Genomic DNA, 23652 nt, shown 5'->3' with positions numbered 1-23652 from the left:
CACAGCTCCCTCCACAACCTCCATGGGCTGGGATTCCTCCTGCCCCACTTCAGTGGGCCCAAAACAGGCACCTGCAGGTGACTCCTTGTCCCAGCTCCCATGGCAATGAATGAAGACCAAAGCCAGGAGTGACCTGCTGGGAGACAAACCCCTGGTTCCTTCTGAGGGGCCAGAGGTGACCGAGATTCCTGCTGGGAACTGCAGGCTCCAATGGAGCAGTTCCGAGGGACAGGGCAGCAGCTGTGGGATCTTCTTGGAGGCTGCTGGGACATTGCTTTGGCCAACTTCAGTGGCAGAAGGGGCCCACATGTAGGACAGGGGAACGTGTCACTCTTCCTTCTGTCCATGGCAGCCCCTAGAGGTGTTCAGGTGACCAAATGGAGTCAGGTGGCACAGGGAGAGAGGTCTCTCTCCTGTTCTTTATCAGGGTATTTTCTACATGTCCTCAGAGTAAAATGGCAGTTGTCTTCTCGACATCCTTTCACTGCTGAACCTAATTCAGGGCAGCTGAGCCTGGACTGAGTAGCCAAAGAGGGGCCTGTAGTGCCAGGGGAGGTGCCAGGGCTCTGCAGCACAAGTGCAGCAGCTGCCATGGACAGCACAGGGACTGTGCAGGAAGCCCGTCCCGATTCCCAGCAGTTGTGGGACAGGCACCACCCAGGGCTCCTCAGACAAATTGGGGGCCTTTGGGGCAGTGAGTGAATCCCATCCCTGCAGGGACACAAAGGCTGTCCCTTCTCTGCCCAGCCAAGGCCGGGCCAGGCACGAGTCCAAAGCACATCAGCCCAGGCTGTCCACATTTGTTTCCTCTCTCTGCTGGCTCTTCTCTCCCCCAGCATTTCAGCAGCATGTGCTGATCTCCTCAGGGATCAGGCCTGGGATTTTCCCCCTGGGCCTGAGTCCCAGCACGTCCACCCCCAAGGCCATTGTCAGCAAAGCCTCTGCACACCCCAGCTCTCGGGGCTTTCAGAGCAGCTTTGCCCACTGCAAGTCTGTTCTTACCCCCGGTGCCCCCGCTGAGGGGCTGCAGCCAGACAGGCCCCAATGCCCTGCGTGTGGGGCACAGGCAGGAGGAGCTGCAGCCCCAAGTCTCTCTTCATTCCACTTGCAGGCAATAACAGCCCAGGCCTGCTGAGACAGTTCCCAGGTTGCAGGGCTGTGATGGGTTGGGAGAGAAGGCCAAGGAGACACAGGATAGAAAGAGCAGGAGAGAGGTGTCCTCAGTGGGAAGGAGCTTCTTGGAGCTGTGGAGCTGCTCTAGGGGATGAACAACTTGGGTGAACTTTTGTGGGTGAGGGTCAGAGGAGAGACTGGTTTAGGTGACACTGTGGAGTGAGACAAAGAGCCCATTCCAGTTGTCTTTGATAACCCTGGAATTCACTGGAAAGGCACCACGACAGGTTGGAAAGAGTCCCAGAGGTTTGTGCAGAGTCTTGGTGAAGATACCCCTTGGGACACAGGCCTTTAGAGCACAGCTGCCAGGCTGGTGGACAACAGGGAGGCTCATCTGCATCTGCTTCTGTCCAAGAGGAACAAGAGTTTACCATAGTAACTGACTGTAGCTATGGGAATGTATGCTGGTTGCCATGGTAACCGACCATAGCAACAAGAATGTATGCTGGTTGCCATGATAACTGCCCATAGCAATGGAAATGTCTGATGGTTGCCATGGTAACTGACTGTAACAACAGAAATGTATGCTGGTTGCCATGGTAACCGACCATAACACTGGGAATGTATCATGTTTGCCACGGTAACTGACTGTAACAACGGGAATGTGTTCCGGTTGCCATGGTAACCGGCCATAGGAATGTGACTTTATGATGGTTGCCATGGTAATCGAGCATAGCAATGTGAATCTGTGATGGTTGCCATGGTAACAAACCGTAGCAATGGAAATGTGTGATGGTTGCCATGGTGACTGTAGCAACGGAAATGAGTGATGCTTGCCGTGGTAACCAACTGTAGCAATGGGAATGTATGATGGTTGCCATGGTAGCTGACCATAGCAGTGGGAAGTATGATGATTGCCACGGTAACTGACCATAGCAATGGAAATGTGTCATGGTTGCCATGGTAAACTGACTGTAACAACTGGAAGTATGATGTTTGCCATGGTAACTGACTGTAGCAACGGGAATATATGATGGTTGACACAGTAACTGACCAGAGAAATGACAATGTATTGTGGTTGCCATGGTAACGGACTGTACCAGTGGGAAGTATGTTGTTTGCCATGGTAACTGACTGTAGCAATGGGAATTTATGATATTTTCCATGGGAACTGACCGTAGCAACGAGAATGTATGTTAGTTGCCATGGTAAACAATCATAGCAACGTGACTGTATGATGGTTTCCATGGTAACTGACCATAGCAATGCTAATGTATGATGGTTGCCATGGTAACCTACTGTAGCAATGGGAATGTATGGTGGCTCTTATGGTAACTGACCGTGGGAATGAGAATGTATGATGGTTGCCATAGTAACTGACCACAGCTATGGGAAGTATGATGATTGCCATGATAACTGACTGTAGCAATGGGAATGTCTGATGGTTGCCATGGTAACTGATCATAGCAATGGGAATGTATGCTGGTTCCATGGTAACTGACAGTAGGAACGGGAATGTATGATGTTGCCATGGTAACCGACTGTACCAAGACGACTGTATGATGGTTGCCATGGTAACTGACCATAGAAACTGGAATTCACATGGTTGCCATGCTAACTGATCGCAGCAACATGGCTGTATGATGGTTGCCATGGCAACTGATTGTAGCAGTGGACCGTATGATGGTTGCCATGGTAACTGACCACAGCAATGGGGATGTGTGATGGTTGCCATGGTAACCGACCATAGCAAAGGGAATGTATGATGGTTGCCATGGTAACCGACCATAACAGCCATGGGAATGTGTGATGGGTACCATGGTAACTGACAATAGCACTGGGAATGTATGGTGGTGTCCATGGTAACCGACCATAACAGTTGGAATGTATGGTGGTTGCCATGGTAACTGACCGTAGCAACAGAAATGTATGATGATTGCCTTGGTAACTGACTGTAGCAATGGGAATATATGATGGTTGCCATGGTAACCGACCATAGCAATTTGATTGTATGCTGGTTGCCATAGTGACTGAACATAGCAATGGGACTGTATGATGGTTGCCAGGGTAACTGACTGTGGAAATGGCAATGTATGATGTTTGCTATGGTAACTGACAGTAGGAATAGGAATGTATTATGGTTGCCAGGGTAACTGACAGTAGGAATGGGAATGTATTATGGGTGCCATGGTAACTAACTGTAGCAACGGGAATATATGCTGGTTGCCATTGGTAACTGACTGTACCTGTGGGAGGTATGATGGTTGCCATGGTAACCGACTGTAGCAATGGGAATGTTTGCTGTTTTCCATGGTAACTGCCCACAACAATGGAAATGTCTGATGGTTGCCATGGTACCTGACTGTAACAATGGAAATGTATGCTGGTTGCCATGGTAACCAACCATAGCAATGGGAATGTATGCTGTTTGCTATGGTAACTGACTGTAGTGATGGGAATGTATGATGGTTGCCATGGTAACCGACCATAGCAATGGGAATGTGTGATGTTGCCATGGTAACGACCGTGGCAATTTTAATGTATGCTTGTTGCCATGGTAACTGACTGTAGCAGTCGGAAGTATGTTGGTTGCCATGGTAACTGCCTGTGGTAACGGGAATGTATCATGGTTGCCATGGTAACTGACCATAGCAATGGGAATGTGTGATGGTTGCCATGGTAGCTGTGTGTAGCAGTGGGAATGTGTGATGTTTTTCATGGTAACTGACCATAGAAATGGGAATGTGTAATGGTTGCCATGATAACCGATTGTACCAGTGTGAAGTATGATGGTTGGCTGTAGTAACTGACTGTAGAAAAGGGAATGTATGATGATTACCATGGTAACTGACTGTACCAATGGCAATGTATGATGGTTGCCGTGGTAACTTATCATGGCAATGAGAATGTATGCTGGTTGCCATGGCAACCAACCATACCAGTGGGAAAGTATGATCATTGCCATGGTAACTGACTGTAGGAATGGGAATGTGTGATGGTTGCCATGGTAACTGACCTTAGCAATGGGAATGTATGGTAGTTGCTGTGGTTACTGACCGTGGCAATGACAATATATGCTGTTTGCCATGGTAACTGACCACAGCAGTGGGGATGTATGATGGTTGCCACAGTAAATGACTGTAGCAATTATGGTTGCCATGGTAACCGACCATAGCAATGGGAATGCATGCTGGTTGTCATGGCAACTGTGATTTACTTAGGCTTTGAGCACAATATTTTCATCTGCAAAAACATTAATGAGTGCCCAGAGATCTCCCAAGATGGGCTTTAAAGGTCTCAAGCACATGAGCACTAAAGAGGGCCTAAGGAGCTGCGGCCTCAATGGTGTGGAGACTGAGGACAGCACAGGATAGCCCTGAGAGGGCTTGAAGGGAGGATTTAGAGATGGGGGATCCTTTTGTTGGAGCAAAAAAGAGCATGAGAAAGAAAGAATTAATGCCAAGTGCAGCTGGGGAGGTCCTGAGTGGACATGAGGAAAAAGGAATTTCACTCCATGGAAAACACTGGACTGGAACACGTCACCCAGGAGGAGTCTGGATGAGCCCAAGGCTTTGTGTGTGCAGGAAGAGCCAGGGAGGACGCAGAGATGTCAGTGCAGGAAGGTGCCAGCCAGGTGGGGCAGCCGGGGGGATGAGGACAGCCTGCAGGGAAAGGGGCAGGGCATGGACACCGTAGGACAGCCTGGGCTGGAGAGGAGACAGGGATGGGGAGAAGCTGAAAGGCCCTGACACAGCCACCTTCTGCAGGCCTTTGGCCATGGCTGCTGTCTGTGCCCCTGAGGCCAGGAGGAGGGGAGTGGCCCTTGCAGCCCTGGGGCCTCATGGCCTCCTTGTCCCTGCTCAGCAGCCTGGCAGGTGTCACCCCATGGTCCTGCCCTTGGCATTGCACATCTCACATCCCAGTGCCCCAGGAAGAACCCTGAGGAATGAGGCAGGATGTCCCTTCCAAGGGGCTGGGGGTCAGGCCTTGGTCCTCTGGATTAAGAAAACAAGTCAATGTTTATTCAGCATCAGAGCCACCTTTCCCTTGCTTGTCCATCCTTGTCATCACTGTCTGCAGTTTTCTGCTCTAACTGAAACCTGGGGACAGTTCTCAGTTGTGTCCCTCAGTGAGACTCACTAGCACTACAAGAAACTTCAATGTTTCAATCTCATTTTGACTTCTTGAAAAGTTGTTTGAACTTCCTCTCAGGGACTGAGTCTCATGTAAACAACGACAAACCCCCCTGAGGGTCACTAAATGCCTGGGGCTGTTGCTGTGCTGCTGAGCTGGGCCGGGCTCCTGACACACAGGGAACTCCTGGCAAGCAAGAAGAGCTTCAAAGAGACAGCTCTGCTGGTGAGCAGCTCCTCTGCACAGCCCAGCAGGGCTGAGGGCACTGCCAGGGCAGCTCAGGGACACCAGCAGGGCACAGACAGAGCTTCAAGGGGCTCAGCACTGGCAGGAGGGTTGAGAGCTCCCTGCAGGAGGAATCTTGGCAGGGCTGCACATGGTGAGTCTGTGGCTGCAGGGCAGTGCAGGGGCAGCTCCTGGAGGCATCTCCTAAAGCTGGCCCAGCCCCAGCTGATGGGATGGGTGAGCAGGGGGCTGTTTGGAGGCCCTTTGGAAGAGCTGTGAAGCTGGGAGTGCAGGCAGGGGTGCCCAGGGCTGTGGGGCAGAGCAGGGTCCTGCAGCCCAGGGTACTCTGCTGGGCAGGGACTCTGCTGCCTGCCAGGGGCAGCTCTCAGCCGGCCCGGGGAGCTGCTCCCAGGGCTGGGGCAGAAGGGCTGTGGGCAAGGAGCAAACCTGGCAGGGGAGGGAGGTTCTTTTCCATGTCTTGCTGTTACAGGGTCAGACCTGCTCAAAGCTCCGGATCACTGCAGCATATTGAATGGAGAATGTTTTGCAAAGCTCAGAAAAGACAGGGGCTACAGGAAAGGAATTAGTCCTGAGGTGTGTTTCCTGCTTGGGCATTGTAGCATACACATTGTTCTCTCAGGTCAGGAGGCTGCACTGAAATTCCAACTCTTTTACTCTCTAAGGTGAATATTTCAGGCAGGATCAGAAGTGAGCACAGGATCCTGGGCAGTGCTGAGCCTTCCCTTGGGGATGGGCACTCTCCTGTGCCAGCCCTTGCCTTCTCTGCGTGAGGGCTCCTGTCCTGCTCTGTCCAGCACAGCTGCACCTCTGGGCTGGCACAGGGGACACTTCACAGAGCTGCCCTTTCAAGCAGCACTGCCCTGCTCTCAGCACAGATCTTGGTGGGGTTTTTAAAGATGAATCTGTGTGTGAAGTCCTTTTCAAGGCAGCCCAAGAGAAAGTGCAGAGCAGATGGGAAACAGACTAAGAGGCACTGCAGCTCTCCTGGCTCTGCAATAAGCAATGGAGAGCTCAACCCTTCTTCATGTCCTGTCTCAACACTTGTCAGATTTGTCATCAGAAAAATTTGCCCCTAAAAAATACCCCCAAGTGTTATGATTGTAACCAAAAAACCCAGTCAAAATTATTTTAAGGATACACTCTGCCTCTCTTCTGCAGTACAAATTCCTCCAAGACAACAGTACAGGAATTGAACTCTTCCATCAAAGCTGTGTTCCATGTGATATCCCCTGTGATCATGAGAGCTGTCACAAACCAGCTCCATGTCTGCACTGCAGCAGAGCAAAGCTGAGTCCTTGGCAGCACATGGGCAGAGCTCCTGCTCCTCACAGCACCCTCAGAGAGCACAAACCAGAGAAAAGAAAGGCCTTGACTTGGAGGAGATTTCCCTGAAAAATGCACTGGCTTTGCTGAGAGGGGGCTGTCTTAATTGTTCCCTGTGCTTTCCTTTTCTGAACAGACCCTGTCCTAAGAAAAAGCAAATGTCCAACAGCAGCTCCATGCCCCATTTCCTCCTCCTGGCATTTGCAGACAGGCGGGAGTTGCAGTTCCTGCACTTCTGGCTCTTCCTGGCCATCTCCCTGGCTGCCCTCCTGGCCAACGGCCTCATCCTCAGCGCCGTAGCCTGTGACCACCACCTGCACACCCCCATGGGCTTCTTCCTGCTCAACCTCTCCCTCACAGACCTGGGATCCATCTGCACCACTGTCCCCAAAGCCATGCACAATTCCCTCTGGGGCACCACAACCATCTCCTATGCAGGATGTGCTGCACAGCTCTTTTTACTTTTCTTTTTTATTTCAGCAGAGTTTTCCCTCCTCACCATCATGTGCTACGACCGCTACGTTGCCATCTGCAAACCCCTGCACTACGGGACCCTCCTGGGCAGCAGAGCTTGTGCCCACATGGTAGCAGCTGCCTGGGTTGCTGGGTTTCTCAATTCTCTGCTGCACACAACCAGTACATTTTCGCTGCCCCTGTGCCAGGGCAATGCCCTGGTCCAGTTCTTCTGTGAAATCCCACACATCCTCAAGCTCTCCTGCTCACACTCAGGCTACCTCAGGGAAATTGGGCTTCTTTTGGTTGGTGTCTGTTTAGCGTTTGGTTGTTTTGTTTTCATTGTTTTCTCCTATGTGCAGATCTTCAGGGCTGTGCTGAGGATCCCCTCTCAGCAGGGACGGCACAAAGCCTTTTCCACGTCCCTCCCTCACCTGGCCGTGGTCTCCCTCTTTGTCAGCACTGGCCCATTTGCCTACCTGAAGCCCCCCTCCATCTCCTCCCAATCCCTGGACCTGGTGGTTTCAGTTCTGTACTCGGTGGTGCCTCCAGCACTGAACCCCTTCATCTACAGCCTCAGGAATCAGGAGCTCAAGGATGCCCTGAGAAAAATGATGGTTGGATTCTTTTCAGGAGCAATAAAGTGCCTGTTTTTTGCTGTGTAGCATTCAGAATGGGACTCCTTAATGACCCAGCTTTCCTGCTCAGGTTGCTCGTGGAGGTCATCGGGTGCTTCTTGCAATAATTTTCTGTGCAATTAAATATTATTATGCATCTGCCTTCTAATTTAGTGTCTACCCATTGAATTTGACCCAGAGATGTAAAAATGATGAATTGTGCTCTCTGAATATTTAAACAAAATAAAGGACCCTGCAGTGCCTTCTTTGTCCAAGACCCTTCTTCTTAGCTGTTCCTAAAGGACAGCACACTGCAGGACAGGGTGTATTTGCAAACAGGAAGGGGACAATAATCCCAGCCCAGCAGCACTGCCAGGGAGCAGCAGTGCTTGGTCTTTGCAGAGCTGCTCTCTTGCCACTTCCACACTGTCCTCCTGAGCCCCTTTCTCGCTGTAAGGCCTGAGTGCTCTCTGAGCACAGTCCTGGGGGCTGGAAGCCCTTGGAGCACAGGCAGGGACAGGCCCTGGGAACTTGTGAAGCAGAGCTGGGCTCCCTTACAGCATCTCCAGGATGCTGTGGGATCTTCTGAGGGCAGTGCATGTATTGGGTCACTTCTTCTGTGTCCTTGTTCCAGGGCTGGAACTCTCCTGCAATGTCCCCATGACACTCCTGCTCTCTGCTTTCCAGGTTTCATTTTTAGATCCAGTCTTCCCCTCCTGTTCCCAGGGACATCCTGGGAGTGCTTCAGAGCTGCCATCCTGGGGCAGCTCCTGCCCAGTGTGGGCAGGCACAAGGTCTCTCCAGCTGCTCCTCTCACCTCCCCAGTGCCACTCTTTTCTGCAGCCTCCTCATCCTTGCCCAGCACAGCCCTCCTGGCACAGTTGGACACAGCCCTTGTTCTACCCCCTCCTCAAGCACCTGCCCAACCCCCTCAGCTCCAGCCTGATGGCCAGAAACCTTCAGGGCAGGGAGGCACAGGGGAAAAGGCTGAGCAAACCCTTCAGCTGCACTCAAATCCAACTGGAGGGGTTGGCCTCGAGAAAGAAATCCCTTCTCATTTTCCAGAACTACCAGGACAACCTGTGTTGTGTCCTGGGCACTCCTCTGGAAGTGTGGGATATGGAAACGGTTTTGGAGTCAGGGATATTGAGAAGGCTGGGCAGTGTCCCTGGGAGACCTCTCCCAAACCCTTGGAAAGGCCAGAGCCATCCCAGAGCTTCCTGGGGCCTTGGCAAAGGCAGACATGGAACCAGTCTGCAAACAGGGCAGCAAGGAGGGCTGGCAGAGTTCCAGACTGCTCAGGCTCAGCAGGGAAGGGGATATGGCAAGTCCTCCTGCAGCCATTGCCAGTCATGGGAAGGACAAGGCAGGGATTGCAGAACCCCTGTGGGAGGGAATAGAGGATGTTGTGTGCCCAGATTTTATCAAGGCTCTTGACATGGTGTCCTGTGGTCTCCTTATGGCCAGACTGGTGAGAGCTGGACTGAAGAAGTGGAAGATGTGCTGGGTGGGAATTTGGCTGAATGAAGAGGGTCAAATAAAATCCATGGTACAAATCCTCTTGTCAGCAACTTCCTGATGAAATCCCTCAGTGACCAGCCCTTGAACACCACTATAGAACATCTTTATTATCTCTCTGTACATTGGGACAAAATGTATTTTCAAGTCTTTTGTGGATAATTCCAAATTGCCGGGAGCCCCTGAGCAACCTGTCCTGGTTTAAAGACACATATTGGGGCGGGAACTCCAATAAAATGAATTCACTCCCCTTTTATTCCCCACCAGTACAAGAAGACAAAATATAAGGAGGTATAAGTGAAAATATAAGACTTTACTGACAAGAAATATAGCAGCAAAACCAGCAATACCAACAGAACTATTCAAAGCATCAGCAGAGAGAGAAATTGCCTCCTCTCTCCCCCTCCCGCCCCAACTCCCTTTTGTTGGGAGATGAAACAGGGATCAACATGTTTCCCTTCTCCCTTTTCCCCCTGAATGAACAAAGAACAAAAAACAAAACCAGGGGAAAGAGAGGACAAAGCAAAATCTGGGAAACTCTCTGGTCTGAGATCAGTTGTGCTGCTCAAGAACACGTTGACTCCAGAGGTGTCCAAGGGGGGCAGAGCCGGCGACTCCGGTCCCTGTAGTGGTGGGGGGGAGGCAGCGGCTCTGCTTGATTCCATGGAGTTCTGGGGAGGCACAGTGGCCCCTTGGTTCCACGGGGTTCTGAGATGTCTCAGGGTTCCTTTTGTTCCAAAGAGACCCCACATGCCACAATGGTCCCTTGGTTCCATGGGATTCCACAGTGTCCCTGCATTCCTTTGGTTCCATGAGGCCCTGCAGTGTCACGGTGCCACTTGATTCCGTGACTTCACAAAGAATCAGAATGGCCCCTTGATTTAAGGCCAACTGCACATGGGGCTGCTCTAGGGGGAGTGTGGGCACCCAGACAAGGGAGTTTTCACCCCCTGGACTCAGCCCTGGGGTCACCACATCTGGACTGGTCTGTCTGTCTGTGAGGTTCCCCATTCTGGAGGAATGAGGAAGAACTGGAGAGGGTCTAGAGCAGATCTGACAGGATGGACCTTTTGTTCATATTGGAAATAGAATGAAATCTCCACAAAGAGTAGTACTGAAGGTTCAGACTGAAGGTGAAGAAAAAGAAATGTCACTCAGCGGGGACCCTTGTGCTGCAAGAGGTCACCCAGAGGGAGTCAGGATCAGCCCATGGCTTTGTGTTCCAGGGAACAGCCAGAGCTGGTGCAGAGACATCAGGGAGGGTCTAGAAATGCTGCTGGGAGGGGGTGGGAAAGCAGGAGGGGTGTGTGCAGCCTGCAAGGCCAGAGCAGCAGCAGGGCCAGGGCAGGACAGCCTGCAGGAGAGATGGCCAAGGGCTCTGGCAGGGCTGCAAGGCCCAAAGGCACCCAGGCCTTTGTCCCCTTGCCTCTGGCAGCTGCCTCTGCCACTCAGGCCACCACAAGCAACGTGCCTGGCAGGTTCTGCCCTTGGTTTCTGCCTCACCCCTCCCTCAGGAGCCTGGCAGGGGTTGCCCAGGTTTGGGCCTTTGTTGTTCCTCCCCCTCCCATCCCAGTGCCCCCCAAACAGCCCTGAGCCAGCCGGGAGGGACAGGATCTGCTGGGCCAGGGCCTGGGGCTCAGGCCTTGGCCTTTGTGCTCCACAAAACCAAGGCAGGCTTTGCTCAGCATTGCAGGGGCCTGCCCAGAGCCTTTGTCTGCCTGCACTCCTGGCCTCCAAGGAGCTGCTCCAAGGAGTCCCTGGGGAGGCTTTGTCAGTGCCTGCCCTCAGTGGGGCCCAGCAACGCTTCAAGGCACTTGGAGTTTGGCTTCTGACTTCTTCAGCAGCTGCTTCAATCTTCTCTCAGTACCTCAGGACCATGGGCTGGGCTGCAAACACACCGTGGGGCTCATTAAATTCCAGAAATCCCTCAGGATCTTTTTGTCTTCCTTTAATTGTCTTCAAAGAAATTTCAAAACAAGTCTTCCAAGTTTGTACTTTTTTTGTTTTAATTCAATTATGGATATTTTTAAGTTCAGAGAAGATCCACACTGACCCTGGATGATCAACCTAGCTCCTCACCCCCCAACCTTACCAGTTCTGACATGGCCCATCTTGGACTGACAGCTGATGTAACTCCAAACACACTGTGGGACCCATTAAAACATTGAAAAACAAATTATTTCCCTTCCTTTAATTGTCTTCAAGTCTTCAAGGCTTCTACAGCTAATTGGAGTTGTTTTGTAGTTTAGCTAAGCAGGAAGATTTTAAAGTGGAAGTCATGAAAAATATATAGTTTTTGATGAAGGACAATGATTTACACAGATCCTTGGGATGCAAGAGGGTCAGGGCAGGAAGGATTTGGATCCAAAGACAAGGGGGCAAAAGACATTAGTAGCACTTAATCATTGACCAGTTGAACAATTATCAAGTGGTTCAATAGCATTTGCCACAATTTTAACAGTGACTGAATTATAGATTCCCAATAACAACATTCCCACCACAGTCAATTCACACCCACACCCAGGCAGAGATGTGTGGACACATCAAGAGCTGGGTGTGGAAAGGTCCCTCTCCCAAATTCTCCTTGTTGTCAGGGAAACACTCCCCCAAATCCCTTTGTGTTTCCAACCAGACCAGGGTCACAGCTGGAGGAGTGTTTGTGGAGGGGGATCAGAATTGTCCTGGGCATCAGTGAGGGTCTTTGGAGTGTTGCAAACTGGAGGGTTCCCGAGCTGGGAGAGGCTGCCAGAGGTGTCCCACTGAGAGGGAGGTGCTGGGGAGCTGCCAGGGCCTCCCTCAGCCCTGCTGGTTGTGGGCTCCCAAGGTGACTGGCTTTAGTTATCTGCTGAATTTCCATCCTGGTGTCAGGAATGACTGGAGTTTCCACAGTATTTGGAAATTCCATCCAAACAGTTCCATTTTGGTTATGATTCAGGCAGGGAATATTCCAAGGTTTTCATGGGATGACTGATTATCCTGTGTTCCCCAGCTCTTACACCCATCCCAGTCAGCTGGATGGTTTATTGACAATGTGTCCCAAGGGGCGGCACCTCCGATGCCACAGAAACCCCTGCCCCTGGATTAGGAAACCTTTGGAATTCCGGAGCTGTTCCAGTGGAGCATGAAAATGAACATCAATTTTCCCAAAGCCCAGACCCCAGCAGAACAAAGCCAGGCCCCCTCAGTGTCAGAGCAAAGGTCCCCCATCCCTGTGTCCCTGTGGCCGCTGAGGCGGCAGCGCAGGCCCGAGGCGGTGCCGGGTCCCGGTGCAGCCGGGGCAGAGCGGCGGCTGCGCGAGCGGCAACCCCGGCGGTGAGTGCGGCAGCCCCGTGGGAGCGGCGGCTCCGGGCACAGACGCCGGCGGCAGCCGCTGTGGCTCCTGGAACCGAGTGGCCATTGGGACACTGCAGGGCCTCCTGGAATCCAGGGGCCGGTGGGACACTGGGGAGCCTCTTGGAGCCAAGGGAACCCTGGGATGTTTTGGAACATCCTGGAATCAAGGAGCCATTGTGACACTGCAGGGCCTCAAGGAACCAAAGGAACCCTGAGAGCTTTTGCAACCTCATGGAATCAAGGGGCCGTTTCTGGCAGGATGCTCTGCTCTGACAATACTTAAACAATGGTCTGAGAATGCAAACAATTCAAGCTCTCTGTGTTGAGTTACTGTTGGTGTCAAGGTGCTGTTTTTAATGTTGAATTATGCTAAACCCAAAATGCTTCATTAAACTTCAAACACACATCCTGCTTTCTGGAACAGGATTTGACAGAGAAGCTGCTCCCTGGCCTGCAAATATGTCTGGCAGTCAAACCCTTGATAACTATAAAAGCCCCATCCAACTGTCATGTGGCAGATTCTTCCACAGACTTCCTTGAAGTGTGTGGAGCTTCTGCCATGAAGCAGGGACAGCTCTTCATGGTCACTGACCAGGGGTTAAGTGAAAGAGAGAGAACTACCCCCTGTCATTGTGGGGTGAGTTACCTCAATGTCTGCTTCAGGATTGTTTCTTTTTGCTGGCTCTGATCCAATTGCTTTAATAGAATGACTTTGATAGACTCCAGTGTCCTATCTTACACTATACTGCTAGGAGTTTTTGGCTTTTATACTGTGCAGGAAATAATTCTGTTTAAGGTCTTTCATCTGTTCACTTGTCTGATCCATTTTCTGTTCAACATAATAATAGTTCATTTTATAGAAATATTTCTGATTTGCCATCACTAAAACCTGCAGGACAAAGTGATTGAATCACACCTCTATAATTCCTTCATACTAAACCAAACTCTGAGCCTGAGATTGGATCCAGCCACAGCCAGGCTCCTCTCTGAGAAGGACTTTAGAAAGCAGAGGGGTCCTTTCTGCACCTCGTAGCACAACGAGACGGCTTCTGCCATCAACTTTGTCTAAGCCTTCCACCCCCCCAGCCCCAAGCCGTGACACATGGGCATGTCTTGTGCATGCAGTGCAAACATGGACTCCTGAGCTGGTCATTTGCTGTCCCTCCTTGGAGGGAAGAACAAGCCCAATGGCCTGGGGTAAGAGGCCAGTGCTGGGAGCGGCGCTGGCTGTGCCAGGGCACTGCTGGGTGCCCCCACCCTGAGCACTCCCCCCCTTGTGCTGGTCACTGCTGTTTTCCTCTGCAGGGCGTTGTGTTGGGCACATCCTGGAGAGCAAAGTGGAAAGCAGATGGAAGCTTTGAGGCCCTGGCCTGAGGAGATGCCCCTGCAGGATGGCAGTGCTGCTGCAGAGGTCAGCTCTGTGCCAGCAGTGCCCGTGGCTGTCCCTGCCTGCAGTCCCTGGACAGTCCTGCAGCAGGACTGGGACCGACTGCCAGAGCACTGAGGCCTCCAACAACACAGGGCTCTGCAGGACAGTGTGGAAGGGAAGGGAGAGGAGGCCACGCAGGAGAAGAGCTGCTGCTCCCTGGCAGTGCTGCTCTGCTGGGACTCTTTTCTGGCCCAGCTCTGCACAGAGGCACCGACCCTGCAGCTGCAGAGAAGTCAGAGAGGAAAGATGTCAGGCAAACAAGTCAAGGCAGAGTTCTTTATTTGGTATTTAAGCAGACAGTGAGTACAAGTCCCAATTTGTACAGCTTCTAGGCCAGGCTAGAAAGGCTTACACTGAATTGAAAATGGTGTTTATATATATATATATATATATCTTTATATATACATTTATAAGGATTTTTTGGTGTGAACAAATTATCACAAAAGTAACACCCCTACCAGGAGCAAAAAATAGGGAAGATATGGTGGGTGTTAATGAAGCACAGAACACAACTGGCCTTTAATGAGGCCCATAACATGCAGAAGGAGAGTTTATTGCTTCTGAAAAACACCCAGTTATGAGTTTCTTCAGGGCATCCTTGAGCTCCTGGTTCCTGAGGCTGTAGATGAGAGGGTTCAGTGCTGGAGGCACCACCGAGTACAGAACTGACACAATCAGATCTAGAGATGGGGAGGAAATAGAAAGGGGCTTCAGGTGTTCAACTGTGCCAGTGCTGAGGGACAGGGAGACCACAGCCAGGTGAGGGAGGCACGTGGAAAAGGCTTTGTGCCGTCCCTGTTGAGAGGGGATCCTCAGCACAGCCTTGAAGATCTGCACATAGGAGAAAACAATGAAAATGAAACAACCAAACCCTAAACAGGCACTAATCACAATAAGCCCAATTTCCCTGAGGTAGCCTGAGTGTGAGCAGGAGAGCTTGAGGATGTGTGGGATTTCACAGAAGAACTGGCCCAGGGCATTGCCCTGGCACAGGGGCAGGGAAAATGTATTGGCTGTGTGCAGCAGAGAATTGAAAAACCCAGTGGCCCAGGCAGCTGTTGCCATGTGGGCACAAGCTCTGCTGCCCAGGAGGGTCCCGTAGTGCAGGGGTTTGCAGATGGCAACGTAGCGGTCGTAGCACATGATGGTGAGGAGGGAAAACTCTGCTGAGATGAAGAAGAAAAAGAAAAAGAGCTGTGCAGCACATCCCATGTAGGAGATGGTTGTGGTGTCCCAGAGGGAATTGTGCATGGCTTTGGGGACAGTGGTGCAGATGCAGCCCAGGTCTGTGAGGGAGAGGTTGAGCAGGAAGAAGCCCATGGGGGTGTGCAGGTGGTGGTCACAGGCTACGGCGCTGAGGATGAGGCCGTTGGCCAGGAGGGCAGCCAGGGAGATGGCCAGGAAGAGCCAGAAGTGCAGGAGCTGCAGCTCCCGCCTGTCTGCCAATGCCAGGAGGAGGAAGTGGGTGAGGGAGCTGCTGTTGGGCATTTGTTGCCTCTAGATGTGGGGCACTGTTCAAGGAGGAAATAACAGTGACAAGTTAGGGCAGAACATTCTGAGAAAAATCAAAGCCACTTTCCAACACCCCTCTCATTGCTCCACTGGTTTTCCTTTTCTAGGAGTCTCTCCTTCAGCTCCAGGGCTGGAGCCCTGCTCGGGGCTCACTACATCTTCCGTGAGGAGCAGACCCTCTGCCAACTGGCTGTGAGGGGTCAGCCCTGCTCTGCACCAGTGGGGTCATGGGCATGGTGGGCACAGGGATCCCTTCTGGTGTTCAGCTCTGTCAGATGGAACTGCTCCCAGTGCAAAAGGGCTTGTCAGCATCTGCACTCCAAGAAGAACCCCGAGAGCAGAAGGCAGTTTCAGAAGTTTGGGTTTGGTTTTTTTAGACTCCCCTCATCTCTCTTGAGGAGTGTTCCTGTATGTCAGAACCCCTCAGCACTTCTGATGCACTCAGGGAGAACAGAGCAGGTCCTGCCAGGCAGGAGGATTATCTGGGGCTTAGTGCAGAGTGAGAGGAGCTGCTCTGTCCTTCTCTCTTGTTCCCAACTGCCCTGGCTTTGCTCCTTCCTGAGATGGAGACTGATCATACTCCCATTTTGGTCTGAAAGGCCACCAGACACTGTTGAGAGCAGAGGAATCCATCCCACACCCCTCAGTGTCTCAGCCTGTCTCAAGGGCTCAGCACCCACTTGGAGCCAAGGACAACCATGGCTCATCTCCCCAACCCAACAGCATCTCCTGGCATGGGCACAGCATCTCTGCCCCTCTTTACTGGGGCTTTCAGAGAACACAGCTGAGCTGGGAGGATGATTTGCATTCTCCAGGGCAGCTCCCAGCTTGGAAGGACACCTCAGAAAAGAGCCAAGTGTCCTAATGACAGGGTCTGATTGAGGGAAAAAGAGCTCCTTACCCAGGCCCACAGACTTCACTGCCCACATCCCACAGGGCAGAGGAAAATGGAAATGTCTCATTCCCAGGGACACACCTGCCATAGGGGAATCCCAGGGTCAGTGTTGGACTGTGTAGCTTGAACTCCCCTCCCCAGTAAGCCTGACTGAGAGAAGGAGGGAACAACTTCAGGACCAGGGGCAAACTGAGAACCAAGGAAATGCAGAGGGAGGGTCCAGCTGGGAGAGGCCAGGGCAGAGCCCACTGGGCACTCGAGGCAGCATCACCCTGAGCCAGTTGTGCCACCTCCCAGACACCAACAGTGCCAGCAAGTTGTTCTCAGCCCTGGGCAGCTCCTCAGAGTTCCCTCTGGAACTCAAACCAGCAGGCATGTGGCTTGAGAGCTTGAGAGAAATCCCTGCTTGGACCTTCCCCTTGAAGTATCCACTGGAAAATATCCTGGGGTGCTCTGGTTCTGTGAGCAGTCCTGACCCACAAAACTCTCACTGGATAGCAGAAGAAACCTGCCCTGCCCTGCCAGGCTTTGCTCTTTCCACCCTCAGCCTCTGCCCAACCCTGAGGGAGCTCCCCAGCCCGGCTGAGAGCTGCCCCTGGCAGTGGCAGAGCTCCTGCCCCAGCACAGCCCTGGGCTGCAGGACCCTGCTCTGCAGGACAGCTTGGGGCAGCCTGGGTGGCACAGCCCGGCTTCACAACCCTGCAGCCATCCCTGGGAGAAGGGAACCCTGCTGGGATGTGCCTAGGATGGTGCAGCAGGGAGTGGGATGTGCCAGCATTAGGAGATCTTTGCACCAACTGCAGACACATTGCCCTTCATGCTGACTTACCGGGAGGAAGCCTGGAAAGATTCCTCCTCCAGTGGATCTTCCTCTCGACTTCTCTCCCAGCCCAGGCTGTGTGTAACCTCTCTCTGCCTTGCTTTTCTTCCCTGGGTGCTGCAGGCAGTGCCCTCAGCCCTGCTGGGCTGTGCAGAGGAGCTGCTCACCAGCAGAGCTGTCTCTTTGAAGCTCTTCTGGCTTGCCAGGAGCTCCCTGTGTGCCGGGAGCCCGGCCCAGCTCAGCAGCACAGCAACAGCCCCAGGCATTTCATGACCCTCAGGGGGATTGATGTTGTTTACATGAGATTCAGTCCCTGAGAGTAAGTTAAACAAGTTCTCAAGAAGTCAAAATGAGATTGAAATACTGAAGTTTCTTGTACTGTTAATGGGTCCCACTGAGGGACATGACTGTGAAAGTGTCCCCAGATTCCAGTTAGAGCAGAAAACTGCAGACAGTGATGACAAGGATGGACAAGCAAGGGAAAGGTGGCTCTGATGCTGAATAAACCTTGACTTGTTTCCTTAATCCAAAGGGCCAAGCCCTGACCCCCAGCCCCTGGGAAGGCACATCCTGTCCCTGCCTCATTCCTCAGGGCTCTTCCTGGGGCACTGGGATGTGGGATGTGCAATGCCAAGGGCAGGACCATGGGGTGGCACCTGCCAGGCTGCTGAGCAGGGACAAGGAGGCCATGAGGCCCCAGGGCTGCAAGGGCCACTCCCCTCCTCCTGGCATCAGGGGCACAGACAGCAGCCCTGGCCAAAGGCCTGCAGAAGGTGGCTGTGTCAGGGCCTTTCAACTTCTCCCCCTCCCTGTCTCCTCTCCAGCCCAGGCTGTCCTACGGTGTCCATGCCCTGCCCCTTTCCCTGCAGGCTGTCGTCATCCCCCCGGCTGCCCCACCTGGCTGGCACCTTCCTGCACTGACATCTCTGCGTCCTCCCTGGCTCTTCCTGCACACACAAAGCCTGGGGCTCATCCAGACTCCTTCTTTGTGACATATTGCACCACAACACTGACCTTGGAGGGAAATTTCTGACTTCTTGTCACCAGTCTCGGCCACCGCAGCTGCCCTTGGTGGCACTAGTTCTTTCTTTGGCTGTTTTCTGACAGGAAGAAAAGCTCCACCAGCTCTGACACCCCCCTTCCAGACCTCTCAGGCTACTCCTCTACTGTCCTCAATCTTCACACCACTGACCCCTGAGTCCTCAGCCTCTATATATGGGTCATGTGCTTGAGGCCCCAAATTCCTTCCTGGGAGATCTCTGGGACCTCTCCAAGGTTTTGGAAGATGACAATAGAGTGCTCTTATCCCAGGAAACACAGAGAGACACTTTTTTCCAAGGGTTGTCTTGGCAATCTCTTTAAACTTTCTGGCACAAGGGAGCTCTGAGCTCTGGGTATGGAGGGAGGTCCAAGTGCCAACCACTGGAGTGGGAGCTACAAATCATCAGGGCTTGTGTTCTTTGGAGGGCCTGTCACTGGTGAGACTGCTCTGTGTGTGTGTGCACATGGAAGGACCTGAAAGGCACAATGAACTGTCTCAAAACACTGTCAAAGCAGGAAAATCCCTCAGTTCAGGAAGGACATTGAGGTGCTGGAGCGGGTCCAGAGAAGAGCAAGGAGGCTGGTGAAGGGACTTGAGCACAGGTCCTATGAGGAGAGGCTGAGGGAGCTGGGGTTGTTTAGTCTGGAGAAGAGAAGGCTTAGAGGCGACCTCATCACTCTCTTCAACTACCTGAAGGGAGGGTATAGCCAGGCGGGGGTTGGTCTCTTCTCCCAGGCAACCAACAATAGGACAAGGGGACATGGGCGCAAGCTCTGCCAGGGGAGGTTTAGGTTAGATGTTAGGAAGAAATTCTTTACAGAGAGGGTTATCAGGCATTGGAACGGCCTACCCAGAGAGGTGGTGGATTCACCATCCCTGGAGGTTTTTAAAAAGAGATTGGACGTGGCCCTTAGTGCCATGATATAGAAACTGGAGTTGGATCAGGGGTTGGACTTGATGATCTTGGAGGTCTTTTCCAACCTAATCTATTCTATGATTCTATAACAGCCTTAAATTGCATTGGGCAAGTTCATATTAGATATTAAAGAAACCTTTTTCCACTGAGGGAGTGTTCAGGCATTGGAACGAGTAGCCCAGGGAGGTGGTGGAGTCTCTGGAAGGGTTCAGGTGTGTCGTGGGTTGACTTTGGCTGGACACCAGGTGCCCTCCCAGCTGCTCTATCAGTCCCCTTCCCAGCAGGACAGGGGAGAGAGTAAGGTGGGAAAAAAACCCAACTTGTGGGTTGAGATAAGGCAGTTTATTTAAAGCAAAAAGTAAAGCAATGCTTGAACACGCAGAATCAAAAGAAAGCAGGGTTTGTTCTCTGCTTCCCATGAGCAGCCCTGGTCGGCCACTCCCGAGGAGCAGGGCTTGGGTCCGCGGGACGGTTCCTCAGCAGGCAGCCATCAGACAATGAATGCCCCCCTCCTGCTCCCTGCCTCAGCTTTTAGAGCTGAGCTGACCTCCCATGGTCTGCAATGTCCCTTGGGTCAGTTGGGCTCAGCTGGCCTACTTGGGTCCCCTGCCAGGCTCTTGCCCTCAGCTAAGGAAGGAATGTCCCAGGGTTGGTGCTGTGCTCAGCAGTGGCCAAAACACTGGGGTGTTCTCAACCCCCTTCCAGCTGCCAATGCCAAGCCCAGCCCTGGGAGGGCTGCTGTGGGGAACTGAACTGCAGCTCAGCCAGACCCAACCCAAATATCTATGGCACATATTCTATAGAATCCATCCTTAGGTGTTGTGTGATAGATCTGTAAGAGATTACAAATAATAAGCAATAATAAGGCAAGTGTCCTCCTTAGGGACACACACACAGCCCCCCAACCTACTGCCTGGGTTTGTTCCCTGGGGGTCTCTGCAGCAGCAAGCACAGCCCCACACTGACTGCTCTGGGCTGTGCAGGCATTTGTGGTTCTGCCTGTCTCACACACACCCCCAACCTTGGGATGGATCTGGATGTGACTGGATGTGATGTCACAGGGGAGATGTGATGTCATAGGATGGATGTGATGTCACAGAGGAGCCTTGATGTCACAACAAGGATGTGATATCACAGGGGAGGTGTGACAGTCCCATGGGGGTCTTTGGGCACAGCGGGGTTGGCAAAGGGGGGTGACCCCCCTGAGCTCCCAACTTACTGAGGGGTGCTGGGGACTGCTGGATCCAATCTCAGCCTTGCATTATGACAACAGCTTCAGTTTAGAGGAACTACAGAGGTGTGACTGAAACAGTTTTGTCCCCCAGGTTTTAATGATGGAAAATAAAATCTATTTATAGAAATGAATTATTTAGGGTTACAAATGATCAGACAAAAGATCTTCATCACAATTATTTACTGCACAATAGAAACACTAAAACTACCAGGAGTACAGGATAAGACAGGACAGTGCTCTACACTAAAGCAATTGCTGAAGCAATTCTACTCAAGCTGGCACAAAAGCAATAATTCTTAATTAGAGATGGATGGAACTCCCCCAGACCAACGCTCAGGGGGAGATCTCTGCTCTCAGCCTCCAGCAGTGACCTTGGGGGGTCCCCAGCCAAGGCAGGAATCTCCACACACCCCCCAAGAAGGGATCTGTTGGAAGAAACTGCCCCTGGGAAAGGGGACTGGCCCTTTGTGGTCGAAAGGGATGGACTGACAGTCACTGGACTCCAGGGGTTGCCTCAACATCAAGGGGTTCATTGGGGTGGAAGCAGCGGCCAAAGCTCTTCCTGAAGTCGGGGCACTGGTAGGGCTTCCCTTACTGGTGGGTCCGTTGGTGTTGGGTCAAGGTAGAGTTCTGGGTAAAGCTCTTCCCACACTCCCCACACTTGTAGGGCCTCTCCCCGGTGTGGATGTGCCGGTGGGTGACGAGGTGGGAGTTCTGCTTGAAGCCCTTCCCGCAGTCGGTGCAGCGGAAGGGCCTCTCATCCGTGTGCGTCCGCTGGTGCACGAGGAGAGTGGAGCTGCTCTGAAACCCCTTCCCACATTGCAAGCACTTGTAGGGCCGTTCCCCGGTGTGGATGAGCTGGTGGATGTGGAGGCTGGAGTTGTGCCAGAAGCCCTTCCCACATTCCCCACACGCATAGGGCCGTTTACCAGTGTGGATGCGCTTGTGGGTGGAGAGGGTGGAGCTCCGGCTGAAGCTCTTCCCACATTCTCCACATGTGTAGGGCCGTTCCCCAGTGTGGATGTGCTGGTGCTGGATCAGGTTGGAGCTGTTCCTGAAGCTTTTCCCACATTCCCCACATGAGTAGGGCCATTCCCCAGTGTGGATTTGCTGGTGGCGGATTAGGCTAGAGCTGTGGGTGAAGCTCTTCCCACATTCCAAGCACTTGAACAGCTTCTCCCTGCTGGGAGGCTGCTCAGGGACCACCAGGTCAGAGCTCCCCCTCAAGCTCCAGCCGCCTTCCCGGCACAGGCTGGCTCTTTCCTCCTCAGAGCACCCTGGGATGGCTTTGGAGCCCCTCCTGTGGGGGGATCTCCGGCCCTTTTCCTCCCCGCTGCCTTCCTGCGCCGGGGAGCCCTTCAAAACGGCCTCTCCCACCAGGGTCTCACGGGGGGATTTGTCCTCCAGGCTCTCCGTCCTCAGCTCGGGGCCTGGGGCAGGAAGCAAGAAGGACAGGCAGGGGATTTGCCTCCGGCCCACAGGGAAGGCCAAGGACATCCCCCCAACTCCGGCCCCGGCAGGACGGCGGCGCCAGCGGGGTTGTCCTGCAGCCGGGGCCATGCTCGGCTGACAGAGCCAGCACAACACCTGCCCAAAGGGACACTGACTTCCTCCTCACCTGCCTGGGGGGCCCAAGGCATCTTCCTCTTCCTCGCAGCCTCCTCCTCCATCCGCCCAAGCTTTGGGAAGGACAAATCCTGATGGGGGGAAAACAAGGGCTGAGTGTGTTGGCTTGGGGGTTCCTCCTGCCCAAGTCCATCACTAGAACACATCGGGCATCCTGTGTCCATAAAAACCTCCAAAACAGCAAGGATCAGCCCAGAAAAACCCAAATCATTGAGATTCAGGCAAAAGCCTATAAGAAATAGTGAGAAGACTCCTGCCCCCCCAAACCGCAAAACCTTGAGATTCAGCTAAAAAATACTCAAAAATATGAAGATGAGACTAAAAAAATCTTCCAAAACCAAATTGGGGTGAGAGGCGACACCCTGGGAAACCAGGGCTTTGCTCCCTCGGCTCTGCAGGGGCTTCCCACGGGCTCTCAACCTCCTCTGGGCATCCCCTGCTCCAGCGTGGGCTCCTCCCGGGCTGCAGGGGGGTCTCTGCTCCATCCTGGACTCATCCACAGGTCACAGGCCCTTCAGCTCAGGGTCACCCAGAGCTCCAGCTGGTTCCGTGGATCAGCGATCCCCTGGCCCCCTGACAGTGCGGGCACCTCGCCAGGGATGTTTCTGCCAGCCCAGGGCTGTTTCTCCAAACCACCAAACCACGTGTGCCAAACTCCCTGGTTGGTCAGTGCCGGCTGGGGGAGCGGGCACTCGGTGAGGGGATGAGAAAACTGCACCCGGGGCTGGGCTGAAAGAGGCTTCAGCACCACTTCTGATGGCCCAGGGGCAGCATCTGGCTTCTCCCAAACAGAGATGGCACTTGTTCCTCTGCAGGGAGTCAAGGGCAGGAGGATGACTCCTGCTGCATGGATGGAATGGCAGAGGATCCCTTGGGTCCCCAGGATGGATCAGCACTCGGGGATACAAACTGACCTTGGGCTGAGGATGCAGCTGCCAGCACAGCTTTCCCTGCAAAGTCTGCAGGGAGTCAAGCTCTGGAGAGGAGATTGTGCCCCATGGATGGGATTGCAGAGGGGCCCTCAGGTCCCCAGAAGGAATCAGCAACCAGGAATAGACACAAAAGGGCCCCCCAAAGAGTTCTGGGCGAGTGTCTTGTAGGGAGGGGAAAGTGTCACCCCACCAAGGCAGGGCTGGCAAGTGGGAGGCTGCTCCAGGGGTCTGCAAGAGGCCTCGTGCTCTGCTCAGCCCCAGCACTGCCTGGTACCAACACCCCCGGCTGCCCCCGGCCCTGGGCAGCTCTGCTGCTACAGGCTGTGCCCTCACCGTGGCCCTGCAATGGCCCTGCCTGTCCCTCACCCGTGGCCCTGCCCGTGGCCCTGTCCCTTGGCTCTCTCTCTGCCAGCTCAGTGTGGGGCACACGGGCTGGGGGTCCCTCCCAAGCCCCCCGGGTAGCCGGCGTTGGCTGGGGGGATGTGAGGGCTGGGCCTGCTCAGCACAGC

General features: G+C 53.2%; 1 protein-coding gene and 1 pseudogene across 1 annotated transcript; both read right to left on the bottom strand.

Moving 5' to 3' along the window:
* The window catches only part of LOC135405598 (zinc finger protein 850-like), a 598288-nt pseudogene that overhangs the window by 340947 nt on the left and 233689 nt on the right, over positions 1-23652 (bottom strand).
* Positions 14686-15726, bottom strand: LOC135406425 (olfactory receptor 14A16-like). Its single transcript, XM_064640816.1, has one exon. The coding sequence runs from the start codon at positions 15652-15654 to the stop codon at positions 14686-14688; it is 969 nt and encodes a 322-aa protein (XP_064496886.1). The 5' UTR covers positions 15655-15726.

Source organism: Pseudopipra pipra, chromosome W (assembly GCF_036250125.1).
Source record: "Pseudopipra pipra isolate bDixPip1 chromosome W, bDixPip1.hap1, whole genome shotgun sequence".
Classification (NCBI taxonomy): domain Eukaryota; kingdom Metazoa; phylum Chordata; class Aves; order Passeriformes; family Pipridae; genus Pseudopipra; species Pseudopipra pipra.
This window is presented reverse-complemented; position numbering and strand designations above follow the sequence as displayed.

Bases quoted from the DNA above. Each gene is read 5' to 3' on its own strand.
- LOC135406425 (XM_064640816.1), bottom strand. From the start codon at position 15,654: ATGCCCAACAGCAGCTCCCTCACCCACTTCCTCCTCCTGGCATTGGCA.